General features: G+C 43.5%; 1 protein-coding gene across 6 annotated transcripts in view; it reads left to right on the top strand.

Annotated features, from left to right (window-relative positions):
• The first annotated feature begins 1,661 nt into the window (after positions 1–1,661).
• The window catches only part of LOC129820130 (CAP-Gly domain-containing linker protein 2-like), an 88,755-nt gene continuing 64,019 nt past the window's right edge, over positions 1,662–26,397 (top strand). For 4 of the 6 annotated variants that reach the window (XM_055877065.1, XM_055877074.1, XM_055877047.1 and 1 more), the window contains exons 1-3: positions 1,662–2,503; positions 7,960–8,179; positions 20,374–20,915. In XM_055877065.1, coding sequence (XP_055733040.1) covers positions 8,056–8,179; positions 20,374–20,915 — 666 coding nt within the window. In that variant the 5' untranslated portion in view covers positions 1,662–2,503; positions 7,960–8,055. The remainder of the gene's footprint in view (positions 2,504–7,959; positions 8,180–20,373; positions 20,916–26,397) is intronic. The other 2 variants (XM_055877056.1, XM_055877083.1) reach the window with 2 other exon arrangements.

Below are 26,397 nucleotides of genomic sequence, written 5' to 3'. Positions count from 1 at the left end.
GATGGCAAGCATCCCTACGCAATGACCAAGCTACCCCAGTGACACCTATTGGTGCCGCCAAGGATTTTAAGACATGGTGACATAACATATTAGTTTATGCCACAACCAACTATGGATAGGTTATCCACTTTCCACTTCTGTAAACCTGTGATCTGGATGTTCCATTCATTTTGAATTGTGGCATAAACTTTTGATTTTGAATCAATAATGCAGCTTTAGGAATGGGAAAATGTCATTGTATCTTTTCTGACCATAAGCTTTTTTTTTATTAATCTGGTTATCAGCTATATATCAACTTTTTTACACTCAGTACATGGACCTAAGTTAGTGAGACATTTTCATACTGCAAGAGTAATCTATTGTGGAATTCTTTAAATGTTCCCAATTCACATTTATTTAGAAAGACCTTCAGATGTTTCCTCATGCATGTATAGGGGGGTCTACACAATCTATGGAATGGATTTTGCTCAATTTACTCAATCTACCAATTTGACCTGCTACATTCACAACTCATCATTTACCACCGCTAAGTCTAGGTTAATGTGTTGACTAAACATTACTAACCATGAGACATCACTTCAACAAGATCTTTCGCCACCCATTGCATCACACCCCATTGGAAATTAGCATTTTTATTTAAGCATGTAATAGGCTAACCTCATCCTTGACACTCAGGGCCACAATATAGATTAGACACTGACAAATAGCCTCAATCTATCAATGTTGTGCCACAGCCATTGAGATGCCTGAAGCGATGACTGTTGAGTGCTTCAAAGGGTATTGATGATGGACCCGTGCACATTTAACTGTATTTTTTATTTAACTTTTATTTAACTAGGCAAGTAAAATACTTATTTATAATGACGGCCTACCCCGGCCAAACCGAACAACGCTGGGCCGATTGTCCGCCGTCCTATGGGACTCCCAATCACGACCAGATATGATTCAGCTTGGATTCGAACCAGGGACTATAGTGTCGCCTCTTGCACTGAGATGCAGTGCCTCAATCAGGTGTAACTGATTTCAGAGTTGTTCAAATGTCTCTGCTAAAATACTTTTTCCTTTTACCATAAATATTGCAAAATATAAGATAGGGCAAGACTACTTATAGTTGGCATTTCCAAATATCCAGTAGACCTACTTTTCAATAAGTTTCCCTTATACAGGTCTGTTTATTTAGCCTGTATGGTATTATAACAGTAGGCAGTGTAATTACAATGTTATTATATTGTCAGTTCATTATCTCAATTGTATGTATGTTTGGAAATCCTTTAGTGTGAGTTGCAAAAAAAAGTATATTGTAATTATTGTAAATCGCATTAGGGAAAGTGCTATAGCCTATTGCAAAGTGGGATCTAATTTAATGAATTTTCAGGAAGGATAACAATTTCCCAGTGATTCAGCACCAGGTGCACATAAATTCCTGTAAGCAAGTTGAACAGCTGGACCAAAGAATAATCTGGATACATTCTTATTATACACCTTAAATATACAAAATATGCAACTATTTATGAATGCCTTCCAAGCCGCCACAACATTGTTGGCCTTCTTCTATTCACAACTCTCTCAGCAACAGCGTCCACTTCCTTAGCTCTTTGTTTGGTTGAGCCAGCGAAGGGGGCGGCTACAGAGGCGATAAAAGAGGCCGAAAATCCATTGCGCCCCCAAGCGAAACATTGAAAACCTCATATTCTGTGTTCAGTACGCCACATGTGCGACTGACTGCGTACTGGTCAACGTTTTTAAGAGTCAATTTATGCTTGATCCGAAATGTGTTTGGAGGCGCCGTATGGATGGTGTGACGCACTCGCGGAGGCCAAATTGAGCTCTGTTCCGCATCACCGTGTGCCTCTCAAATTGGGTAACAATGTGTAGGGCTCTGTATAGCTCCGCATTTACGTAATTGGTTAACGGTAGGTGAGGGCGGGAGGTCCTGTATAAACACAAACTAACTTCCTTGACAACTTCCTTCACAACAGCTCTGCGCTGCTTGGCGAAGCGCAAGAACTATGAATGCCATGACTTCTGTAGAAGCTATCACCGTACGGTAAACGCTGCCCGACCAATGCAGACTACAGATTGACCATACAGCGCCTTTAAGAGTCGTGGACGGGGATCGAAGCTGCATGATTGAATGTGAGTTGCTGATGCTGTGTTGCACACCAAAACCGCAAACAAGAAGGGAGACCGAGGACTTGGCATATAGTTACGTTGTTGTTTCTGTGTGCTATGAGAAAACAATCTCATTTTGTTTCTGAAAACAATCAAATTTTGTTCCTGAAAGTCGTATTTTGAAATTAAACCGGCATCTCAGTCGTCTGAAATAGCCAAATGCGGCTCGCATCCTATCACACTCTCCCTTTCAGCTCCAGCTCAGCATCCATATTTTTTTGTGCATCCCTGTGTTGGTGTATAGGGAGTGGCAACCTTCTGATAAATCAACCGATCAGCGCACCCCTCTAGGAAAAACAAATACGTTCATGCGTAAATTGTACATTAAAAGGTAAGCGTTTCTTTCATGCATATTTATCTGGATTTGTTGAGCTGAAATAGAAAAGCACACCACGCTGTAGTTGGTATAACAATAGGTCAATAGGTTGTATGTGATTGGATGCGCATTCTGTTTCCCTATCACAGAAATATCACAGAAATATAAATTCGCAATATAATTGTGTAAACAATGTATCCAACAAGCTTAGCAAAGACAATGTGTCACTCAATAGCCTTATGGTCCTTGATGCTTAGAACATCAAATTGTAATATTGTAGCCAAGCTTAGCCCTAATGCACTGTCATATATATATATATAATATATACACACAAAAGTATGTGGACACCCCTTCAAATTAGTGGATTCGGCTATTTCAGCCACACTCGTTGCTGACTGGTGTATAAAATCGAGCACACAGCCATGCAATCTCCATATAAAAACATTGGTAGTAGAATGGCCTTATTGAAGCACTCAAATCAAATTTTATTGGTCACATACACATGGTGAGCAGACGTTAATGCGAGTGTAGCGAAATGCTTGTGTTTCTAGTTCCGACAATGCAGTAATATCTAACAAGTAATCTAACAATTTCACAACTACTACCTTATACACACAAGTGTAAAGAAATTAATAAGAATATGTACATATAAATATATGGATGAGCGATGGCCGATCGGCATCGGCAAGATGCAGTAGATGGTATAGAGGACAGTATATACATATGAGATGAGTAATGTAGGGTATGTAAACATTATATAAAGTGGCATTGTTTAAAGTGACTTGTGATACATTTATTACAACCAATTTTTTATTATTAAAGTGGCTAGAGATTTGAGTCAGTATGTTGGCAGCAGCCACTCAATGTTAGTGATGGCTGTTTAACAGTCTGATGGCCTTGAGATAGAAGCTGTTTTTCAGTCTCTCGGTCCCTGCTTTGATGCACCTGTACTGACCTCGCCTTCTGGATGATAGTGGGGTGAACAGGCAGTGGCTTGGGTGAAGGACAACAATGGAGCAGTTGCCGTACTAGGCGGTGACACAGCCCGACAGGATGCTTTCGATTGTGCATCTGTAAAAGGTTGTGAGTGTTTTTGGTGACAAGCCAAATGTCTTCAGCCTCCTGAGGTTGAAAATGCGCAGTTGCGCCTTCTCCACCACGCTGTCTGTGTGGGTGGACCATTTCAGTTTGTCCGTGATGTGTACGCCGAGAAACTTAAAACTTTCCACCTTCTCCACTACTGTCCCGTTGATGTGGATAGGGGGGTGCTCCCTCTGCTGTTTCCTGAAGTCCACGATCATCTCCTTTGTTTTGTTGATGTTGAGTGTGAGGTTATTTTCCTGACACCACACTCTGAGGGCCCTCACCTCCTCCATTTAGGCTGTCTCGTCGTTGTTGGTAATCAAGTCTACCACTGTAGTGTTGTCTGCAAACTTGATGATTGAGTTGGAGGTGTGCATGGCCACGCAGTCATGGGTGAACCGGGAGTACAGGAGAGGGCTGAGAACGCACCCTTGTGGGGCCCCAGTGTTGAGGATCAGCGGGGTGGAGATGTTGTTTTCTACCCTCACCACCTGGGGGCGGCCCGTCAGAAAGTCCAGGACCCAGTTGCACAGGGCGGGGTCGAGACCCAGGGTCTCAAGCTTAATGACGTGTTTGGAGGGTACTATGGTGTTAAATGCTGAGCTGTAATCGATGAACAGCATTCTTACATAGGTATTCCTTTTGTACAGATGGGTTAGGGCAGTGTGCAGTGTGATTGCGATTGCATCGTCTGTGGACCTATTGGGGTGGTGAGCAAATTGGAGTGGGTCTAGGGTGTCAGGTAGGGTGGAGGTGATGTGATCCTTAACTAGTTTCTCAAAGCACTTTATGATGACGGATGTGAATGCTATGGGGCGATAGTCGTTTATCTCAGTTACCTTAGCTTTCTTGGGAACAGGAACAATGGTGGCTCTCTTGAAGCATGTGGGAACAACAGACTGGGATAGGGATTGATTGAATATGTCCGTAAACACACCTGCCAGCTGGTCTGCACATGCTTTGAGGACGCGGCTAGGGATGCCGTCTGGGACGGCAGCCTTGTGAGGGTTAACATGTTTAAATGTTTTACTCACGTTGACTGCGGTGAAGGAGAGCCCACAGGTTTTGGTAGCAGGCCGTGTCAGTGGCACTGTATTGTCCTCAAAGCAAGCAAAGAAGTTGTTTAGTTGTCTGGGAGCAAGACGTCGGTGTCCGCAACGGGGCTGGTTTTCTTTTTGTAATCCGTGATTGACTGTAGACCCTGCCACATATGTCTCATGTCTGAGCCGTTCAATTGTGACTCTACTTCTATACTGACGCTTAGCTTGTTTGATTGCCATGCAGAGAGAATATCTACACTCTTTGTATTCGGTCATGTTTCCGGTCACCTTGCCATGATTAAAAGCAGTGGTTTGCGCTTTCAGTTTTGCGCGAATGCTGCCATCAATCCACGGTTTCTGGTTGGGGAAGGTTTTATTAGTCACCGTGGGTACAAAATAACCGATGCACTTGCTAATAAACTCGCTCACCGAATCAGCGTATACATCAATGTTGTTGTCTGAGGCTATCCGTGAACATATCCCAGCCCACGTGATCGAAGCAATCTTGAAGCGTGGAGTCAAATTGGTCGAACCAGCGTTGAACAGACCTGAGCACGGGCGTTTCCTGTTTTAGTTTCTGTCTCTGTCTATAGGCTGGGAGCAACAACATGGAGTTGTGGTCTAATTTGCCGAAAGGAGGTCGAGGGAGGGCTTTGTATGCGTTGCGGAAGTTAGAGTTGCAATGATCCAGAATTTTGCCAGCCCGGGTCGCACATTCAATATGCTGATAAAATTTAGGGAGCCCTGTTTTCAGATTAGCCTTGTTCAAATCCCCAGCTACAATAAATGCAGCCTCAGGATATGTGGTTTCCAGTTTACATAGAGTCCAATGAAGTTCTTTCAGGGCCGTCGAGGTGTCTGCTTGGGGGGATATACACGCCTGTCATTATAACCGAGGAGAATTCTCTTGGTAGATAATGTGGTCGGCATTTGATTGTAAGGAATTCTAGGTCAGGTGAACAAAAGGGCTTGAGTTATGATCACACCACAACTCGTTAATCATAAGGCATACACCCCTGCCCTTCTTCTTACCAGAGAGATGTTTGTTTCTGTCGGCGTGATGCGTGAAGAAACCGGGTGGCTGTACCGACTCTGATAACGTATCCCGAGTGAGCATTGTTTCCGTGAAACAGAGAATGTTACGATGTCACTCTGGAAGGCAACCCTTGCTCAAATTTCATCTACCTTGTTGTCAAGAGACTGGACATTGGCGAGTAGTATACTCGGGAGCGGTGACGATGTGCCCGTCTACGGAGCCTGACCAGAAGACAGCTCCATCTGCCCCTTCTGCGGTGCTGTTGTTTTGGGTCGTCTACTGGGATCCTATCCATTGTCCTGAATGGTGGTCCTAACAGAGGATCCGCTTCGGGAAAGTCATTTTCCTGGTCGTAATGTTGGTAAGTTGCCGTTGCTCTTATATCCAATAAAAAACAAAATACGGCATAGTTTCCTAAGAACGCGAAGCGAGGTGACCATCTCTGTCGACGCCATCCTAGTGGCTTTCAACGTGGCACCGTCATAGGATGCCACCTTTCCGACAAGTCAGTTCATCAAATTTCTGCTAGAGCCGGTCAACTGTAAGTGCTGTTATTGTGAAGTGGAAACGGTCAGCGCAAAGTGGTAGGCCACACAAGCTCACAGAATGGAACGACAAGTGCTGAAGCATGTTGCGGGGAAAAATTGTCTGTCCCCAGTTACTACACTCACTCCCGAGTTCCAAACTGCCTCTGGAAGCAACGTCAGCACAAGAACTGTCCTTCGGGAGCTTCATGAAATTAGTTTACATGGCTGAGCAGCCGCACACAAGCCTAAGATCACCATGTACATTGCCAAGCGTGGGCTGGAGTGGTGTAAAGCTCGCCACCATTAGACTCTGGAGCAGTGGAAACGCGTTCTCAGAATTACACTTCACACTTCACCATATGGCAGCCCGACGGACGAATCTGGGTTTGGCGGATGCCAGGAGAACGCTACCTGCCCGAATGCATAGTGCCAACTGTAAAGTTTGGTGGATGAGGAATACAGGTCTGAGGCTGTTTTTCATGGTTCGGGCTAGGCCCCTTAGTTTCGGTAATGGGAAATCTTAATGCTACAGCATACAATGACATTCTAGACGATTCTGTGCTTCGAACTTAATCGCCCAACATCAGTGCCCGACCTCACTAATGCTCTTGTGTCTGAATGGAAGCAAATCCCCGCAGCAATGTTCCAACATCTAGTGGAAAGCTTTCTCAGAAGAGTGGAAGCTGTTATAGCAGCAAAGGGGGACTAACTACATATTAATGCCCATGATTTTGGAATGAGATGTTTGACGATTATGTGTCAACATACTTTTGGTCATGTAGTATATATAGGCTACAAAGTAGCAACTTTGTATTGTCAAGAATATAGCCCCTAGCAGAGCTGTCATAAAACTGCCCTGAGGAAATATTCTGAAAGCATATACAGGACTATTGCGTAAAATAACCTACGAATTGATGTTGATACATGAGTCGACTGAATGGTGCTGATGATACTGTAAAAGCATATTTGCATTTTGTCAGTCGTCTTATCTCGAAACCTGCATAAGTGCAACGTGGTGCTAGAACAGTGATGTAACGCTGTCATGAATTGCATATTATGGTTGGAGAGATGTTGTCTTTTAGGCCATGCATGCAATTGGGAATACAGCTGATCAGATCTCAGAGTGTGTGGGCAGGGCCTAGTGCAATGAAGTCCTCTCATAGACATGTGATGCTATGGCACTGGCATAAGGCCACCCTAACCCTAACAGAAGTCTAATAACCACTATTATAACCACAATTCTATAAATAGCCCTAGGATATTCATTTGGAATGAATGCACAACCAAAGACGAGACCAAATGTCTCTTTTTCTGTCAGTGAATATTCTTGAAATACAAATTTTAGCATTGAGGCAAAACTGGAAGCTCTTTTTGTGAAAGTGAACACATTTAAGTCCATGTGCATTAATTCACCAACAACACACTTGCAACTATACATTTGACTCACTAAGGCCCATTGGCCAGAGTTCAGGAGAATCAACAACGATGATTAATAACCCAAATCAGAAATAGAGCCTATTGTTTTCTTATCTATAGTTAATTTTAAAAAATTGAAAAGGAAACACACAATTATTTAAATGTGTAGGCCTTTACAGTAGTACAGTATAGGCTATACTTGCTACACCTTGACATGGCTTAAGTTTTAAAAGGGCTGGAGTTCTCAACAAGGAACCCAGCTAGCACAGAACGTTCCTGTAATGTATCTATGAACCTAATTGTCCTTTACAGATGGATAAAGCTAGCGTCGTCACTAATACACTTTGATGCTTCCACCCATCTCCACAGCTAAAATGGAGAGAGATTGCCACCATTCCGATTTCTAGTGCCTCAAACCGAAAGCCTTGATTGGGACTTTCTCATCCCTGCACATCTCCCCTGTACATGATGAACATGCTGAAGTCCAGTGGACTGAAGATCCCTGGCAGGGGCCCAAAGCACTCCCCTGGCCCCGTGGGACGAACGTCTGCTGGGGGATCTGCTTCCGGCACTGTGAGCCATAAAGACAGTAAGTCACTTCTTCACACTTCAAGACTTCCTCTAGACTCTCAGGAAGAGAGTGGATTTCCTATCGCTTAGTTAGCCTATAAATCATGGTGGCATTTCATCATTGGAAGTGACCAGCGATTCCTTGATTGTTGTAATTGATTGTTTGTTTGTTGTCAGGGCCCTGAGTTTTTCCTGGTCAGCTCATGTTGTCAGAAAAAAATCAGGGCACTAGGTACAGTATTATGCTTTAGGTCAGAGTTTAAAAATGTGTTTTGGTTACTGTAGCCCCAATCACATTTTGCTTTGTCCGAAGTACCCCTTCATGTGCAACTGATCATTAGGCCGGTGTTCTTATGAGTCTTCTCAAGTACCCCTTGTGGATATGGCAGGTACCCTTAGGGGTATTGGCACCCCAGGTTGAGAATCACTGTTGTAGGTGACTTTGTTGTGATTCACGGGAGATGACATCTTAGTACTAAACCATATTTGTTTACCACTATAAAAAATCCGAAACCTACTCTCCATCTACCCAGGTGTTGTGCAAAGCCAACAGAAATAGGAGACTTACGTTATTCCCGGTTTTAGATCACATAACAAGCCCAGACCCTAGGCAGGATTGAGTTTGTTGTCATGAGTCTTGTCCTGGGCAGAACTGAGCAATTTCCCCTTAAATAGGCCAGCTGTAAAGTCAAAATTGGCTATATTGTAAAAATTAGCCTTTAAAAAAAAGCTTTTTAGTCTTAATTTAAGGTTAGGGTTAGCAGTGTGGTTAAGGTTAGGGTTAGGTTTACAGTTAGATTTTATGATTTTGTGGCTGTACGAGCTACTGACCACTCTGCAGAACTGCCTCCAGAACAAGAGTCATGACGAAAAACGCTAACCTGTGACCCTAACGCCACAGATGCGTGTGTAACACTGGCGCAGCTTTCTGCAAAATTACAGCTAGACTCTCCCTCCCAGCTGCACTCGGCTGATATTAGCCTACAGTAGGCCAAACACTGTCTGGGGGAGTCTGGGCTGCTTCTGCTGTCTTGTTATTTGCAGTAGCCTGTATGGGAGAGTTCAATCAGAGGCAGCTGTGTCATGGTGGAATGTTGTGAGCAAAGGAAAGGAAAGAGAAAAACACAGGAAGTACAGTCGTGGGTAAATGAGAATCAGGCATTGCAGTAATGCCTTTGACAGTGCATATGTTTTTTATTTATTTTTTGTTCTTTCTTCAAAAGGACTATTTTGCAGTGCAGTGTTAGTGTATGTTGTAAGTATAACTACCAATAGATTATGCATAATTACCTATCAATAGATAGTTATTTTAAGGGATGTAGGACTAATATTGTTTCAAATTACTAATAGTGTTATTTGAATTCCTTCTCAATTATCCAAATTCACAAAGTCGTGTGAATTATCTTAGTTATTGAATGTTGGTAAAATGCCTCTCTCCATGCACAGTTTTGTAACACAATATGAATATGTAACACAATATGAATATATGTTGTAAGCAATATTAGCAATGCTTTATTTATATAAAAAGGAAGTATCTTTAAATCGGTAGAGGTAGGGCTTAGTATATCGGCCTACTTCAAGTCCCTCTCACACAGAGAATCAGGTTAGGGCTGTTGAGTGAATAGCTGTTTGGTCATCAAATTTCCATTTGTGTACTAAAAGCCCTGCTCTAATTTCCTTTTTAGTTCAAGATCATTGCCATTTTTTTCTGTTGTTGATTGGTGCTATAATACAGTACATATTCTTCCCTTTATTGAGGTCCAATTGATTTGATAATAAGCAGGCAGGCCTAGATAATATCCTCTTGTTGTCCTGTCCCTATGTTCATCCTCCTTGGATTTCAATACCAAAAGGCTACTTTTTCCATTTAGAAATATATTGTGATTATATATAATGGTGCACCAACATACAGTTGAAGTCGGAAGTTTACACACACCTTAGCCAAAGACATTTAAACTCAGTTTTTCACAAATACATTTAAACTCAGTTTTTCACAATTCCTGACATTTAATCCTAGTAAATATTCCCTGTTTTAGGTCAGTTAGGATCACCACTGTATTTTAACAATGTGAAATGTCAGAATAATAGTAGAGAGAATTATTTATTGTATTATTGTATTATTTGTTTATTTGCCTATTATTTGCCTATTTATTTATTTCAGCTTTTATTTCTTTCATCACATTCCCAGTGGGTCAGAAGTTTACATACACTCAATTAGTATTTGGTAGCATTGCCTTTATATTGTTTAACTTAGGTCAAACGTTTCGGATAGCCTTCCACAAGCTTCCCACAATAAGTTGGGTGAATTTTAGCCCATTCCTCCTGACAGAGCTGGTGTAACTGAGTCAGGTTTGTAGGCCTCCTTGCTCGCACATGCTTTTTCAGTTCTGCCCACAAATTTTCTATAGGATTGAGGTCAGGGCTTTGTGATGGCCACTCCAATACCTTGACTTTGTTGTCCTTAAGCCATTTTGCCACAACTTTGGAAGTATTCTTGGGGTCATTGTCCAGTTGGAAGACCCATTTGCGACCAAGCTTTAACTTCCTGACTGATGTCTTGAGATGTTGCTTCAATATATCCACAATTTTCCTACCTCATGATGCCATCTATTTTGTGAAGTGCACCAGTCCCTCCTGCAGCAAAGCACCCCCACAACATGATGCTGCCACCCCCGTGCTTCACGGTTGGGATAGTGTTCTTCGGCTTGCAAGCCTCCCCTTTTTTCCTCCAAACATAACAATGGTGATCATGGTCAAACAGTTCTATTTTTGTTTCATCAGACCAGAGGACATTTCTCCAAAAAGTACGATCTTTGTCCCCATGTGCAGTTGCAAATCGTAGTCTGGCTTTTTTATGGCAGTTTTGGAGCAGTGGCTTCTTTCTTGCTGAGTGGCCTTTCAGTTATGTCGATATAGGACTCATTTTACTGTGCATATAGATACTTTTGTACCTGTTTCCTCCAGCATCTTCACAAGGTCCTTTGCTGTCCTGGGATTGATTTGCACTTTTCGCACCAAAGTACGTTCATCTCTAGGAGAGAGAACGTGTCTCCTTCCTGAGCGGTATGACAGCTGCGTGGTCCCATGGTGTTTATAATTGCGTACTATTGTTTGTACAGATGAACGTGGTACCTTCATGCGTTTGGAAATTGCTCCCAAGGATAAACCAGACTTGTGGAGGTCTACAATCTTTTTCTGAGATCTTGGCTGATTTCTTTTGATTTTCCCACTGTTGTCAAGCAAAGAGGCACTGAGTTTGAAGCTAGTCCTTGAAATACACCCACAGGTACACCTCCAATTGACTCAATTGATGTCAATTAGCCTATCAGGAGCTTTTAAAGCCATGACATAATTTTCTGTAATTTCCCAAGCTGTTTAAAGGCACAGTCAACTTAGTGTATGTAAACATCTGACCCACTGGAATTGTGAGACAGTGAATTATAAGTGAAATAATCTGTCTGTAAACAATTGTTGGAAAAATTACTTGTGTCATTTACAAAGTAGATATCCTAACCGACTTGCCAAAACTATAGTTTGTTAACAAGACATTTTTGGAGTGGTTGAAAAACGAGTTTTATTGACTCAAACCTAAGTGTACTGTATGTAAACTTCCGACTTCAACTGTATTAGGGACAACAAATCTGGGTTTTGGTAAATTCAATTTAAATTCAGTCAATTCAGGGAGTAGACTGAAATTCCAATTCAAAAATGGTGACAGCTTTTTATATGAATATTCTAAAATCTGCATAATAACAATATGCACATTTTCCCACCAGACGTGTTTCCATCAAATTAACTTGTTGCAGATTAAAGGCTGTGTGTGATAACATAGTGAATATAAACATAACTGTGGCGTTTAAATTCCCACCTACAAATAAAAAATACAAGTTAAATGGGTTTTCATCGCATGTTCAACTCTACTGGAGGTTTTGTCTGCAACAAAAAAAAGCATTACATAGCGAAATTTGTGCCCACTCTGGTCTTGGCAAGTGCGGTCTAGCCAACAACTCGCAAATACAGTGCGTGTAGGCTACCTACTTGATGAGATTATGGATAAGAGCCAGATTCTTTTTATTTGTCAAACGGCAGCCAAGCATCTATCATCATGGCACCAGAATAAGACCCTCAATATTTATTGGAAAGCAGCATCAAGCTCATCACCTTGCACATTCTCCACCCTTTCAAGTTCATCATTACTTATTTTACTGCTTGCTTTCCGGAGACGTAGTGGGAGGACCACGCAACATATCATCGCACCACTCCAAGTTTACTTCAATATGATGGTTATACTGTAAATATTTGCACATAAAGGCGTTTCCACCTCCATTTCTTGCATAATATATTTAACAGACACAAAAAGATCCCACCCTGTCTAGTGTATTTTGTTTTGTCAACATTTAGAAAGTTTAGACAAATTTGCTCTTTCCACCAGGCCTGTCGTGACATTTTTCGTCCAACGTGTACTTTACAGGATGGAATCTTGGTTATAGAGAAGCATTTAGGAGAATTTCCTTGAAATTTAAATTGACTGAATTGAAATGGAATGACCCAACCCTGCTAAAAATCTTTTGTCAATCTCATAAAAGCTGACATGGTATTACCTCATAACTGCTCCCAGTGGTTCTAACTTTAGAGGTCATGTCCTTGTAACTGTCGAAACAAAGAATAATAACAGAGAGAAAAGTGTTTAGGTATGGCCCCTAAAAGCCTAGTCCTAGTCTCTCCTTCTCCCACTGTCTTTAAAATCAGCCCCTCAACTGTGAATGCTACACATTAGCTATAGTATTTTTTATAAGGAATTAACATCAGTTTATTATTAGGGAAGCCAAAGAAATGTTCAACTTCACTTATTGCACTTAAGTCTCTGAAAGCTTTCAGTTCTCAATCAGAGAGAGAGAGAGAGAGAGAGAGAGAGAGAGAGAAAGAGAGAGATGAAGAGGGAGAGAGCAAGGGAAGAGCGAGCGAGTGAGTGTGAGGGAGAGGGAGGGGGTGTTCTAAGGAGTTGTGGTGGGGTGATTGTGTAGGGCTGGTTTGAATAGTTGGATTCAGATGGTGGTGGGAGGTGGCTAGGCACAATAGTGAAAGTGAGGCCTGTGTTCTTGCTCTTCCTCCTGCCCGCCTCATTTTCCCCTCGATCTTCCGTTGCCCCGGCAACACAGCCACTTGGACTAGCACTGCGCCTGTCTTTTTTGGTGCATGCTTGTTTGTCTGGCTGGGACTTGTAGAGGGAGAAGGGGGTGGGTAGAGTTCTTCTCTGTGTTGGCCCAGTGATGTGGCACAGGGCCATGGTGTTGACAAAGCTTACACATGTGATACACACAACATGCACAAGCAGGAGCATGCTCACACACCCATACCCCCTGCTACAGCACATGATATTACATACAGCACCTGCTACTGCACTGTCACGCCCTGGCCTTATTATTCTTTGTTTTTCTTTATTATTTTAGTTAGGTCAGGGTGTGACATGGGGAATGTTTATGTTTTGTTGTTTTGGGTGTTTATTTGGTAAAGGGGTTAATGGGTGTAGTATATGGTTTTGTGTTGAGTGTAGAGGTTTAGCATTGTCTATGGTGGTTAGTTATCTAGGAGAGTCTATGGTTACCTGAATGAGTTCCCAATTAGAGACAGCTGATTTCGGTTGTCTCTGATTGGGAGCCTTATTTAGGGTAGCCATGGGCTCTCATTGGTTGTGGGTAATTGTCTATGTCAGAACGTTTGTAGCCTGTGTGTGTAGTGCACAACGTTATTTAGCTTCACGGTCGTTTGTTGTTTTGTTAAAGTGTTTCGTGTCGTGTTTATTTTTCGTCATCTTTTTAAAATAAAAGAAGATGGCTTACTTTCCAAAAGCTGCGTTTTGGTCCATCAATCCGCCACACGATCGTGACAGAATTACTCACCATAGGACCAAGCGGCATGGAAGGCGGCAACAGGACCTACCTACACAGGATTTCTGGAGTTGGGAGGACGAATTGGAAGAAGATCCATGGGCACAGCCGGGAGAATATCGCCGTCCCAAAGCTGAGCTGGAGGCAGCGAAAGCAGAGAGGCGGCGATATGAGGAGGCAGCACGGAAACAAGGCTGGAACCCCGTAAGTCAAACCCAAAAATTTCTTGGGGAGGGGCTCATGGGGAATGTGGCGAGTCCAGATGGGAGAACTGCGTCAACTTCCCGTGCTTCCCGTGCTTCCTCTAAGAGGGAACCTGAGCCAGTCGGGCTGAGATTGGAGGGGAGCAATGGGAATGATGCAGAGACTGTTAAGGATTTATTGGGGAGGTTGGAAGAGAGTGAGATGAGGGAGCTGCTGTGTTGGTGCGTGAGGCACAAGATCCGCCCGACAGAGCGTGTGCGGGATGTGAGGTTACCTGAGTCAGCTCTCCATGCTCGTCCTGATGTGCGTGCTACCCGTCTGGAAAGGACAGTCCCACGAACCAGGCCTCCTGTACGCCTCCCTAGTCCTGCACCTCCTATATTAGCCCTATGTACTAACTCTCCTGTGACGGTCCCCAGCCCAGTACAACCAGTGCCTCCTCCACGCACTAGCCTTATGGTGCGTGTCTCCAGCCCTTTACCACCAGTGCCTAAATTACGCACCAAGCCTCCTGTGTGTACCCAGAGTCCTGTGCGTCCTGTTGCTGCTCCCCGCATTAGCCCTGAGATGCGTGTCCCCAGTCCGGTACCACCAGTTCCGGCCCCACGCACTAGGCCTAATGTGCGTCGCCAGGGTCCAGTATGCCCTGTTCCTGCTCCCCGCATTAGCCCTGAGATGCGTGTCCCCAGTCCGGTGCCACCAGTCCCGGCACCACGCACCAGGCCTACAGTGCGCCTCAGCCGGCAGGAGTCTGCCGTCTGCACAGCGATGACTGAACTGCCCGTCTGCCAAGCGCCATCTGAGCCATCCGTCTCCCCAGCGCCATCTGAGCCATCCGTCTCCCCAGCGCCATCTGAGCCATCCGTCTCCCCAGCGCCATCTGAGCCATCCGTCTCCCCAGCGCCATCTGAGCCATCCGTCTGCAATGAGCCTGCAAAGCCGCCCGTCTGCCATGAGCCTGCAAAGCCGCCCGTCTGCCATGAGCCTACTGAGCCGTCCGCCAGACAGGAGCCGCTAGAGCCGCCAGCCAGACAGGAGCCGCTAGAGCCGTCCGTCAGACAGGATCTGCCAGAGCCGCCAACCAGACAGGATCTGCCAGAGCCGCCAACCAGACAGGATCTGCCAGAGCCGCCAACCAGACAGGATCTTCCAGAGCCGCCAACCAGACAGGATCTTCCAGAGCCGCCAACCAGACAGGATCTGCCAGAGTCGCCAACCAGACAGGATCTGCCAGAGCCGCCAACCAGACAGGATCTGCCAGAGCCGCCAACCAGACAGGAGCAGCCAGATCAGTCATCCAGCCATGAGCAGCCAGATCCGTCAGCTAGCCATGAGCAGCCAGATCCGTCAGCTAGCCATGAGCAGCCAGATCCGTCAGCTAGCCATGAGCAGCCAGATCCGTCAGCTAGCCATGAGCAGCCAGATCCGTCAGCTAGCCATGAGCAGCCAGATCCGTCAGCTAGCCATGAGCAGCCAGATCCGTCAGCTAGCCATGAGCAGCCAGATCCGTCAGCTAGCCATGAGCAGCCAGATCCGTCAGCTAGCCATGAGCAGCCAGATCCGTCAGCTAGCCATGAGCAGCCAGATCCGTCAGCCAGCCATGAGCAGCCAGATCCGTCAGCCAGCCATGAGCAGCCAGATCCGTCAGCCAGCCATGAGCAGCCAGATCCGTCAGCCAGCCATGAGCAGCCAGATCAGTTAGCCAGCCATGAGCAGCCAGATCCGTTAGCCAGCCATGAGCAGCCAGATCTGTCAGCCAGCCATGGGCCGTCCCTCAGTCCGGAGCTGCAGTCCTTCAGTCCGGAGCTGCAGTCCTTCAGTCCGGAGCTGCAGTCCCTCAGTCCGGAGCTGCCATTCCTCAGTCCGGAGCTGCCCCTTACCCTGGAGCTGCCCCTTCCCCTGGTGCTGCCCCTTACCCTGGTGCTGCCCCTTACCCTGGTGCTGCCCCTTACCCTGGTACTGCCCCTTATCCTGGTACTGCCCCTGACCCTGGTACTGCCCCTTACCCTGGTACTGGTCCTTAGTCCGGAGCTGTCCCTTAGTCCGGAACTCCCCCTTAATGCAATGGGGTTAATGTGGAGGGGAGTCGTTTGGAGGAAGCCTAGGAGGTGGTTAGGTACTGTGGTGACGTGGGGACTACGACCAGAGCCGGAGCCGCCACCGTGGAGGGGAGCCCACCCAGACCCTCCCCTGGACTGTGTATGGTGCGCCCGGAGTTCGCGCCTCAAGGGGGGGGGTTATGTCACGCCCTGGCCTTATTATTCTTTGTTTTTCTTTATTATTTTAGTTAGGTCAGGGTGTGACATGGGGAATGTTTATGTTTTGTTGTTTTGGGTGTTTATTTGGTAAAGGGGTTAATGGGTGTAGTATATGGTTTTGTGTTGAGTGTAGAGGTTTAGCATTGTCTATGGTGGTTAGTTATCTAGGAGAGTCTATGGTTACCTGAATGAGTTCCCAATTAGAGACAGCTGATTTCGGTTGTCTCTGATTGGGAGCCTTATTTAGGGTAGCCATGGGCTCTCATTGGTTGTGGGTAATTGTCTATGTCAGAACGTTTGTAGCCTGTGTGTGTAGTGCACAACGTTATTTAGCTTCACGGTCGTTTGTTGTTTTGTTAAAGTGTTTCGTGTCGTGTTTATTTTTCGTCATCTTTTTAAAATAAAAGAAGATGGCTTACTTTCCAAAAGCTGCGTTTTGGTCCATCAATCCGCCACACGATCGTGACAGCTACTGCACACACTTTATTACTTCACACATACACACCAACACAAACATACTGCATAGTACACACACATGACCTCACAGTACATTGTCCTCATTGTCATGTGGCCGATGTGCAAAGCTTTGTTTGGTTAAAAAAAAGTATCTGTGTTTTGGAGGTATAATAACTTGAAATATGAAGGGTACGAGTGACTTTCATTGTCTCATTATAAATCACTTTATTTGGGGTTAAAATGACATTTTAATGTACACTAGCTACTGAAAATCGTAGGCTATGCCCTTTTCTATAAGAATCCCAAATATAGTGGAAGTTCAGATTTAATAGGCCTTTTCAAACACACATTAGTTATGGCCAGAAAGAGTAGCTGTTGGAAGCAGGGGCAGTGTCCCAAATGGCTCCAAATTCCCCAAATAGTGCACTACTTTTTACCAGAGCCCTATGGGTCCTTGCCAAAAGTAGCACTGCACTACATAGGGAATAGGTTGCCATTTGGGACGTAGACAGGATTTCATCCAGCATATCCTAGTCTTTGTCAAGGAAGACTAGAGTTTGATTTATCAGTGCTGCTTGAATCGTCACACAAGCTAGATACGGATGTTTTTCCTACTTAGATACCTGCTGAAACACCCATTACACTTATGATTAACACCCATTACACGTAAAAGTGTGTATTTTGTGTTGGCATCAAAATACAGTTGCCTTAATGACATTGTTTGATTTTGTTTTGTTTAATGTACAACATTATTGTATTCTGTAACCCATCAAGATTGACGTTATAATCACTCTTCATTCATGCAATTACAGTGTATAGATTTCTAATGAATTAACGTAAAACACATTGTACAATACAAAATGTTTTCTAAGTGGTGAATGTTACATTCCTGCGGGGGAACATACAATACAGTGCCTTCAGAAAGTATTCACACCCCTTGACTTTTTCCACATTTTGTTGTGCTACAAGGTTGGATTTAAATGGATTTAATTATCTTTTTTTTTCTCAACGATCTATACAAAATGCTCTAATGTCAAAGTGGAAGAAACGTTGTAAAAAAGAAAATAAAAAAAATACTAATATATCTTGATGACATAAGTATTCAACCCCCTGAGTCAATACATGTTAGAATCACCTATGGCAGCGATTACAGCTGTGAGTCTTTATGTGTCAGTCTCTTAAGAGCTTTGCACACCTGGATTGTACAATATTTGCACATTATTATTTTTTAATTCTTCAAGATCTGTCAAGTTGGTTGTTGATCATTCCTAGACTGCCATTTTCAAGTATTGCCATAGATTTTCAAGCCAATTTAAGTCCAAACTGTAATTAGGCCACTCAGAAACATTCAATGTTGTCTTTGTAAGCAACTTCAGTGTATATTTAGCCTTGTGTTTTAGGTTATTGTCTTGCAGATTGAACCAGGTATTTCTGTAGGATTTTGTCTGTGCTTGGCTCTATTCTGTTTAGTTTTTTTGTGACTTTTTTTACTCCCTAGTCCTTGCCGATGACAAGTATACCCATAACATGATGCAGCCACTACCATGCTTGAAAATATGAAGTGGTACTCAGTGATGTGTTGTGTTGGATATGCCACTAACAAAACACTTTGTATTCAGGACATAAAGTGCATTTCTTTGCCTAATGTGTTGCAGTTTTAATTTAGTGCCTTATTGCAAACAGGATGCATGTTTTTGAATATTTAGGTTAGTATTGTGAAGTAACTACAATGTTGGTCCATCCTCCGTTTTCTATAATAGTAACTGTTTTTTGAGCAGTGTCCTTCCTCTCCGGCAGCTGAGTTAGAAAGGACACCTGTATTTTTGTAGTGACTACGTGTATTGATACGAAATCCAAAGTGTAATTAATAACTTCACCATGCTCAAAGGGAATTTCAATGTCTGCTCTAAAATGTTTTATCCATGTAACAATAGATGCATTGGAAAACCTCCCTGGTCTTTGTGGTTGAATCTGTGTTTGAAATACACATCTCAACTGAGGGACCTTACAGATAATCATATGTGTGTGGTACAGAGATGAGGTAGTCATTCAAAAATCACGTTAAACACTATTATTGCACTATTATGTCCATGCAACTTATTATGTGACTTGTTAAGCACATTTTTACTCCTGAACTTATTTAGGCTTGCCATAACAAAGGGGTTGAATACTTAAAACTTACTTAAAACATTTCAGATGTATTAATTGGTAAAAAATTAGAAAAACACAAATTCCACTTTGACATTATGGGGTATTGTGTGTAGGTCAGTAACACAAAATCTAAATGTAATAACTTTAAATTCAGGCAGTAGCACAACAACGTGGAAAAAGTCAAGTGGTGTTAATACTTTCTGAAGGCACTGTACCTCCATAAATGCCATTGTAAGACCCCATTAAGTTTCAAAACTGAATTATCATGCTAAAACCCACATTCTTTTGTTCAATGTAGTACCCGTTTTGCAACCAAGTCTATCGGTCTCACACCATATGGGAGCAATTGAGGCATAAAAACAGCCATTGGGCCCCCTCCCCCACTGTTTGGGTTTCAGAGAGACGGTCCTGGCACCAACCGTACACACACACACACACACACACACACACACACACACACACACACACACACACACACACACACACACACACACACACACACACACACACACACACACACACACACAGCTTAGCTTCCTTGCTACAGTTAACAGCTTGTGTCTCTCTCACCAGAATGGATAGTGCTCATCTAAACATCATGTGTCAAAACAGCAAAGCACCGGTCAAGTCATCATTACATGAGAGATAATCTCACAGACACAGTTTTCATTAGGAAATAGAGTAATGGCTAACCTCGCATAAATGCCGTTTTGTGACGTGATATGACGAAATTGGATAAATAGATGCTTGAGTGACTGGATTTCGAATGCATTGTTTTCTCTTTAGTCAACGTGCCCGCCACCCACCCGCTCTTCATCCATTCAATATTTCAGGACCCTAAACCCGTCAAACATACGCATCACTATTATAGATCTTCTACGTTTCTATTATGACTGAATTTCTTATTTCAGCAGTTTGTGTCCATGCATGAGAAAACTGGACTGTAACCTGCATACAACACAAAATATTAATCCTATAGACAAGCTACGCTGTTGAGTTTATTATTTTTCTCATTGTTTGTTTGTAGACCTGTATGTATCGCCTTTTCTCTCCCTTCTTTAGCACTTTTGTTCCTATGGCATGCACTGCTCTTCATCATTGTAATTAAAGGCATACTGTAGATTCATGTCCATTTGAATGAATATAGGAATTATCTGATTGTAACCTATACTCTGTCTACAATAGTAATGAATGTAAATAGGAATTCCATGATTGTAGCCTACATGATCTCATACTCTCTTTCTCTACCTCCATAGACTCCCCACACAAGCAGACCTCCCCACTCCCCAGCAGCAATGCCTCGGAGAAGTCGTGCTCCAAAACATCAGAGGTGGGGGACGACGTCCTGGGGGACTACGTAGTTGGCGAAAGCGTCTGGGTCAACGGTGTCAAACCGGGCGTCATCGCCTACCTGGGCGAGACCCAGTTCGCTCCGGGACAGTGGGCTGGGGTGGTCCTCCATGACCTGTTGGGCAAAAATGACGGCTCTGTGGGCGGCGTGCGCTACTTTGAGTGCCAGCCACACCAGGGCATCTTCACGCGCCCCTCCAAGCTCACCAGGCAACCGGTGGGCGAAGGGAGCGACGGCCACTCTGCTGATTCCCTGACGGCTCAGAACCTGACGCTCCATGGCGTCAACGGGGCTTCGCCCGCTGGTCAGCGCGTGGTTATGCCACTCAGGGAAGGCATGCTCAACAGTTCGGTGAAGACGGGTAACGAGTCAGGTTCCAACATGTCCGACAGCGGCTCGGTCAAGAAAGGCGGGGATAAGGACCTTCGAGTGGGAGACCGCGTGCTGGTGAGTCCATGTCCACACACACACACACACACACACACACACACACACACACACACACACACACACACACACATAGTGTTGGGTTACCAGTATGGTTCAGACATAGTTTCTAGGTCAAGTATACTGAACACAAATATAAACGCAACATGTACATTTTTGGTCCCATGTTTGATGAACTGAAATAAAAGATCCCAGAAATTTTCTAAATGCAAAAATAGCTTATTTCTCTCAAATTTTGTGTCTGAGACCAGCCACCCGGACAGCTGATGAAACTGTGGGTTTGTACAACCAAAGAATTTCTGCACAAACTGTCAGAAACCGTCTCAGGGATGCTCATTTGCATGCTCGTCGTCCTCACCAGGGTCTTGATCTGACTGCAGTTTGGCGTTGTAACCAACTTCAGTGGGAAAATGCTCAGCTTCGATGGCCACTGGCACGCTGGAGAAGTGTGCTCTTCACAGATGAATAGCGGTTTCAACTGTACCGGACAGATGGCGTTGTGTGGGAAAGCAGTTTGCTAATGTCAACGTTGTGAACAGAGTACCCCATTGTGGAGGTGGGGACATGATATGGGCAGGCAAAAGCTACGGACAATGGACAGAATTGCATTTTATCGATGGCAATTTGAATGCACAGAGATACAGTGACGAGATCCTGAGGCCCATTGTTGTACCATTCATCCGCCGCCATCACTTCATGTGTGACCGACCACCTTGATTCGGTCTTATGTAGCAAAATTTGAAAGTGTTTTTTTTACATTGGATAAAAACAGACACAGAGCTACAACATGGTATATCATTCACTACATTTGAGAAATAATGGAAAGGTAATTCTGCTTTGAAAGTTGTTAAACTTGTAACCTCACTTTTGAGGAAATGGCCTTTGAATGTTTTGATACCTACTGGAGAGCTCTTCTTTGTCTACACCCATTCAGCATCGTTCACACCCTCTTAAGCTTGAGCCCCCACCCGAACTCTTACCATTTTACTCACCCTAGCAGGGATGGTTAGGCTGTTTTCATGTTATCCAGAGCATTGGTGACTGTAACTGTGCTGCTGGCAACAATTTAATGATGCTTTTTTTGCCAACGTTTACTGACACTGTCACTGACACTGTCACGCCCTGACCTTAGAGAGCCTTTTTTATGTCTCCTTTTGGTTTGGTCAGGGTGTGATTTGGGTGGGCATTCTATGTCCTTTACTTCTATGATTTTGTGTTTCTATGTTTTGGCCGGGTATGGTTCTCAATCAGGGACAGCTGTCTATCGTTGTCTCTGATTGGGAATCATACTTAGGCAGCCCTTTTTCCCACCTGTGTTTGTGGGTAGTTAACTTGTGTTAGTGGCACTTAGCCCTCGTAAATCCAGTAGCCCTTGTAAATCCAGCCAAAGTGTCCGATTTCAAAAAGGTTTTACGATGAAAGCACACCAAACGATTATGTTAGGTTAGAGCCAAGTCACAGAAAAAGACAGCCATTTTTCCAGCCAAAGAGAGGAATAACAAAAAGCAGAAATAGAGATAAAATAATCACTTACCTTTGATGATCTTCATCAGATGACACTCATAGGACTTCATGTTACACAATACATGTATGTTTTGTTCGGTAAAGTTCATATTTATATCCAAAAATCTGAGTTTAGGCTGGACGCTACGGTCTCACTGGGCAAAAAGACAGAGAAAATGCAGAGCGCCAAATTCAAATTAATTACTATAAAATTACTATAAAAATCATACTTTCATTAAATCACACATGAAAGATACCAAATTAAAGCTACACTGGTTGTGAATCCAGCCAACATGTCAAAATTCAAATAGGCTTTTCGGCGAAAGCAAACGATGCAATTGTCTGAGGATAGCTGTAACGGGCTTCCTCCTTCTCCTCATCCGAAGAGGAGTAGCAAGGATTTGACCAACGCGCAGCGGGTTGTGAATACATAATGGTTTATTTACAAAACGGAAAACACGACAACACTTTAACAAACTACAAAACAATAAACGACGTAGACAGACCTGGACGACGAACTTACATGAAACACGAAGAACGCATGAACAGGGAAACTGACTACATAAAAAAACGAACATACAAACAAACCGAAAACAGTCCCGTGTGGCGCAACGACATACACAGACACAGGAGACAACCACCCACAACAAACAATGTGAAACAACCTACCTTAATATGACTCTCAATTAGAGGAAACGCCAAACACCTGCCTCTAATTGAGAGCCATACCAGGCAACCCATAAACCCAACATAGAAAACACATAACATAGACTACCCACCCAAAACTCACGCCCTGACCAATTAAACACATACCACACAACAGAAAACAGGTCAGGAACGTGACAATAGCACCATTGTAAACAAAGCGAGAGAAGCATATTTCAACCCTGCAGGCGCGATACAAAACGCAGAAATTTAAATATAATTCATGCCTTACCTTTGACGAGCTTCTGTTGTTGGCACTCCAATATGTTCCGTAAACATCACAAAGGGTCCTTTTGTTCGATTAATTCCGTCGATATATATCCAAAATGTCCATTTAGTTGGCGCGTTTGATCCAGAAAAACACCGGTTCCAAATTGTGAAACGTGACTACAAAATATCTCAAAGGTTACTTGGAAACTTTGCCAAAAAATGGCAAGCTACTTTTGTAATACAACTTTAGGTATTTATTAACGTAAATAATCGACAAAATTGAAGACGGGATGATCTGTGTTCAATACAGGATTAAAACCAATTAAAACCACCTTTCTGGTCACGGCTTCTAACAAACAGGACACTTCGAGTGACCCTCCTTCAAGATGGCCGTACTTCTTCATTACACAAAGGAATTACCTCAACCAATTTTAAAGAATGTTGACATCCGGTGGAAGTAGTAGGAACTGCAAGAAGTTCCCTTAAATCTGGTTTCCCAATGAAAACTCATTGAAAAGAGAGTGACCTCAAAAAAAATAATATCTGAATGGTTTGTCCTCGGGCATTCGCCTGCTAAATAAGTTCTGTTTTACTCACAGACATGATTCAAACAGTTTTAGAAATGTCAGAGTGTTTTCTATCCAAATCTAGTAATACTATGCATATCTTATCTTCTGGGGATGAGTAGCTTGCAGTTGAATTTGGGTATGCTTTTCATCCAATCGTGAAAATGCTGCCCCCTATTCTAGAGAAGTTAATTAAAGAACATCCAGGCATCCTCTACTGACGGGTTGAGGTCAATATCCTTCTAAGATACCTGGGCCAGGTCGATTAGAAAGGCCTGCTCGCAGAAACATTTATGGCAATTTAGCTAGCTAGCTTGCACTTGCTAGCTAATTTGTCCTATTTAGCTAGCTTGCTGTTGCTAGCTAATTTGTCCTGGGATATAAACATTGAGTTGTTATTTTACCTGAAATGCACAAGACCCTCTACTCCGCCAATTAATCCACACATAAAACGGTCAACCGAATCGTTTCAAGTCATCTCTCCTCCTTCCAGGCTTTTTCTTCTCTTGACTTTATATTGCTATTAGCAGCTTTCATAAATTAGGTGCATTACCGACACTGACCTTGTTCATCTTTCAGTCACCCACGTGGGTGCAACCAATGAGGAGGTAGCTGCTTCTATAAACCAATGAGGAGATGGGAGAGGCAGGACTTGCAGCGTGATCTGCGTCAGAAATAGAACTGACTTCTATTTTAGCCCTTGGCAACGCAGACGCTCATTGGCGCGCGCGAGCAGTGTGGGTGCAATAATTGAATAACATGTATGTCTACATTTATTTTGCAACGCATGTGACGCGAGCGGTGTAGTCAGCCTGTTACAGCTAACACCAGATTTTGGTTGGTCTTAAATATCCCAACCAGCGCTGCCTGAAATTAGAACTTTGGATCATGTTTTTAAGGACACCTCTCAAATATTTCCACCTCTCCCATCTGAGCACATGCTTGCTGATGTTAGACAGGTAAATTACCGAACCTGGTGTTAGGGCTGGAAAATGTTAGTGCACCAAGTTTTACATGATGAAATTGCAAATGAACATGCGTTTGACACTAGCGCCACCTTAGCGCCAGCTGAAAATAGAACCCATAAAAGTATCTGTAAGGTCCCTCAGTCAAGCAGTGAATTTCAAACACAGATTCAACCACAAAGAACTGGGAGGTTTTCCAATGCCTCAAGAAGAAGGGCACCTATTGGTAGATGAGTAAAAAAAACTAAAGCAGACATTGAATATCTCTTTGAGCGTGGTGAAGTTATTAATTACACTTTGGATGGTGTATCAATACACCCAGTCACTACAAAGATACAGCCGTCCTTCCTAACTCAGTTGCCGGAGAGGAAGGAAACCGCTCAGGGATTTCACCATGAGGCCAATGGTGACTTTAAAACAGTTACAGAGTTTAACGGCTGTGATAGGAGAAAACTGAGGATGGAACAACAACATTGTAGTTACTTCACAATATTAAGGAGGAACCACACGGACTTGGATGAGCTATTGGCCTTTGTGCAAAGTGAAATCAACAGCAATGTATGGAATACATATTATAACTTCATCAGTCTTCCTCCTCAGACCTCACCCCTCAAGTATCAACCCTGCTCTAGTCAAGTGTCACCCCTCCTCCTCAACCCTCACCTAGTCAAGTATCAACTCTGCACTGGTAAAGTGTCACTCCTCCTTTTCAACCCTCACCTCTCCCCTAGTCAAGTATCAACCCTGCACTAGTTAAGCTTGTAATCCTACATGTGTTGTTGTTGTTGTTGTGGTTGTCAGCTCTTAGCATGTATTTCGGGCCAATGGAAAAGGTATTTATTATTGTGGGTAAGGAGTGAGAAGGAGAAGTGAGGCTTGACTAGAGCAGGGCTGACAACTGACCAATGCAGAGGTGAGAAGGGTTGAAGAGGAGGGGCCACACTTGACTAGTGCAGGGTTGATACTTGAGGGTGAGGTCTGAGGAGGAGAGGTGACAGAGTTCCTAATATGTATTTCGTACACCTGTGTACAATGCTCCGTGCTTATGCGGGCGTATGTGATTATGGCTGGTTCTGTACATCACAGTGTTCCGTACACTACCTTATTTTAGCGTTAAAAAAATGTAATACTTCCAGGTCAACTGTAATATTAGTACCATTGTAAAGCACAAAAATCAATGACGATACCTCCACGCTGCCCGTCTCTGCATGATTAAAGAAAGCAATGGAGCTCTGCCGGGTCTGTTTAAAAATGGCGTTAAGTAAATTTTGAGAGTCATGATGGCTCTCAGTGATGATGACACGAAAAATGAACTATTGATTGAATTAACTATTGATGAACTCGGATGTAATTCAATTGACTCTCATCATTTGATGTCTTGATAAATAAATAAATAGCGTTAAATATATGAGTTACACAAAGTAGGGAACTTTATTTTGAGAGGGGATGGATTGTGATTCTGTTCAAAGAGATGAAGGAACATAATGTTACTTTAATTAATTAATGAACAAAGCATGAGAATGAATAGGGTTA

This window comes from Salvelinus fontinalis, chromosome 2 (genome assembly GCF_029448725.1).
Source record: "Salvelinus fontinalis isolate EN_2023a chromosome 2, ASM2944872v1, whole genome shotgun sequence".
Lineage (NCBI taxonomy): Eukaryota > Metazoa > Chordata > Actinopteri > Salmoniformes > Salmonidae > Salvelinus > Salvelinus fontinalis.
Note: the sequence above shows the minus strand (reverse complement) of the source record. Positions and strands in the feature narration are given on the sequence as shown.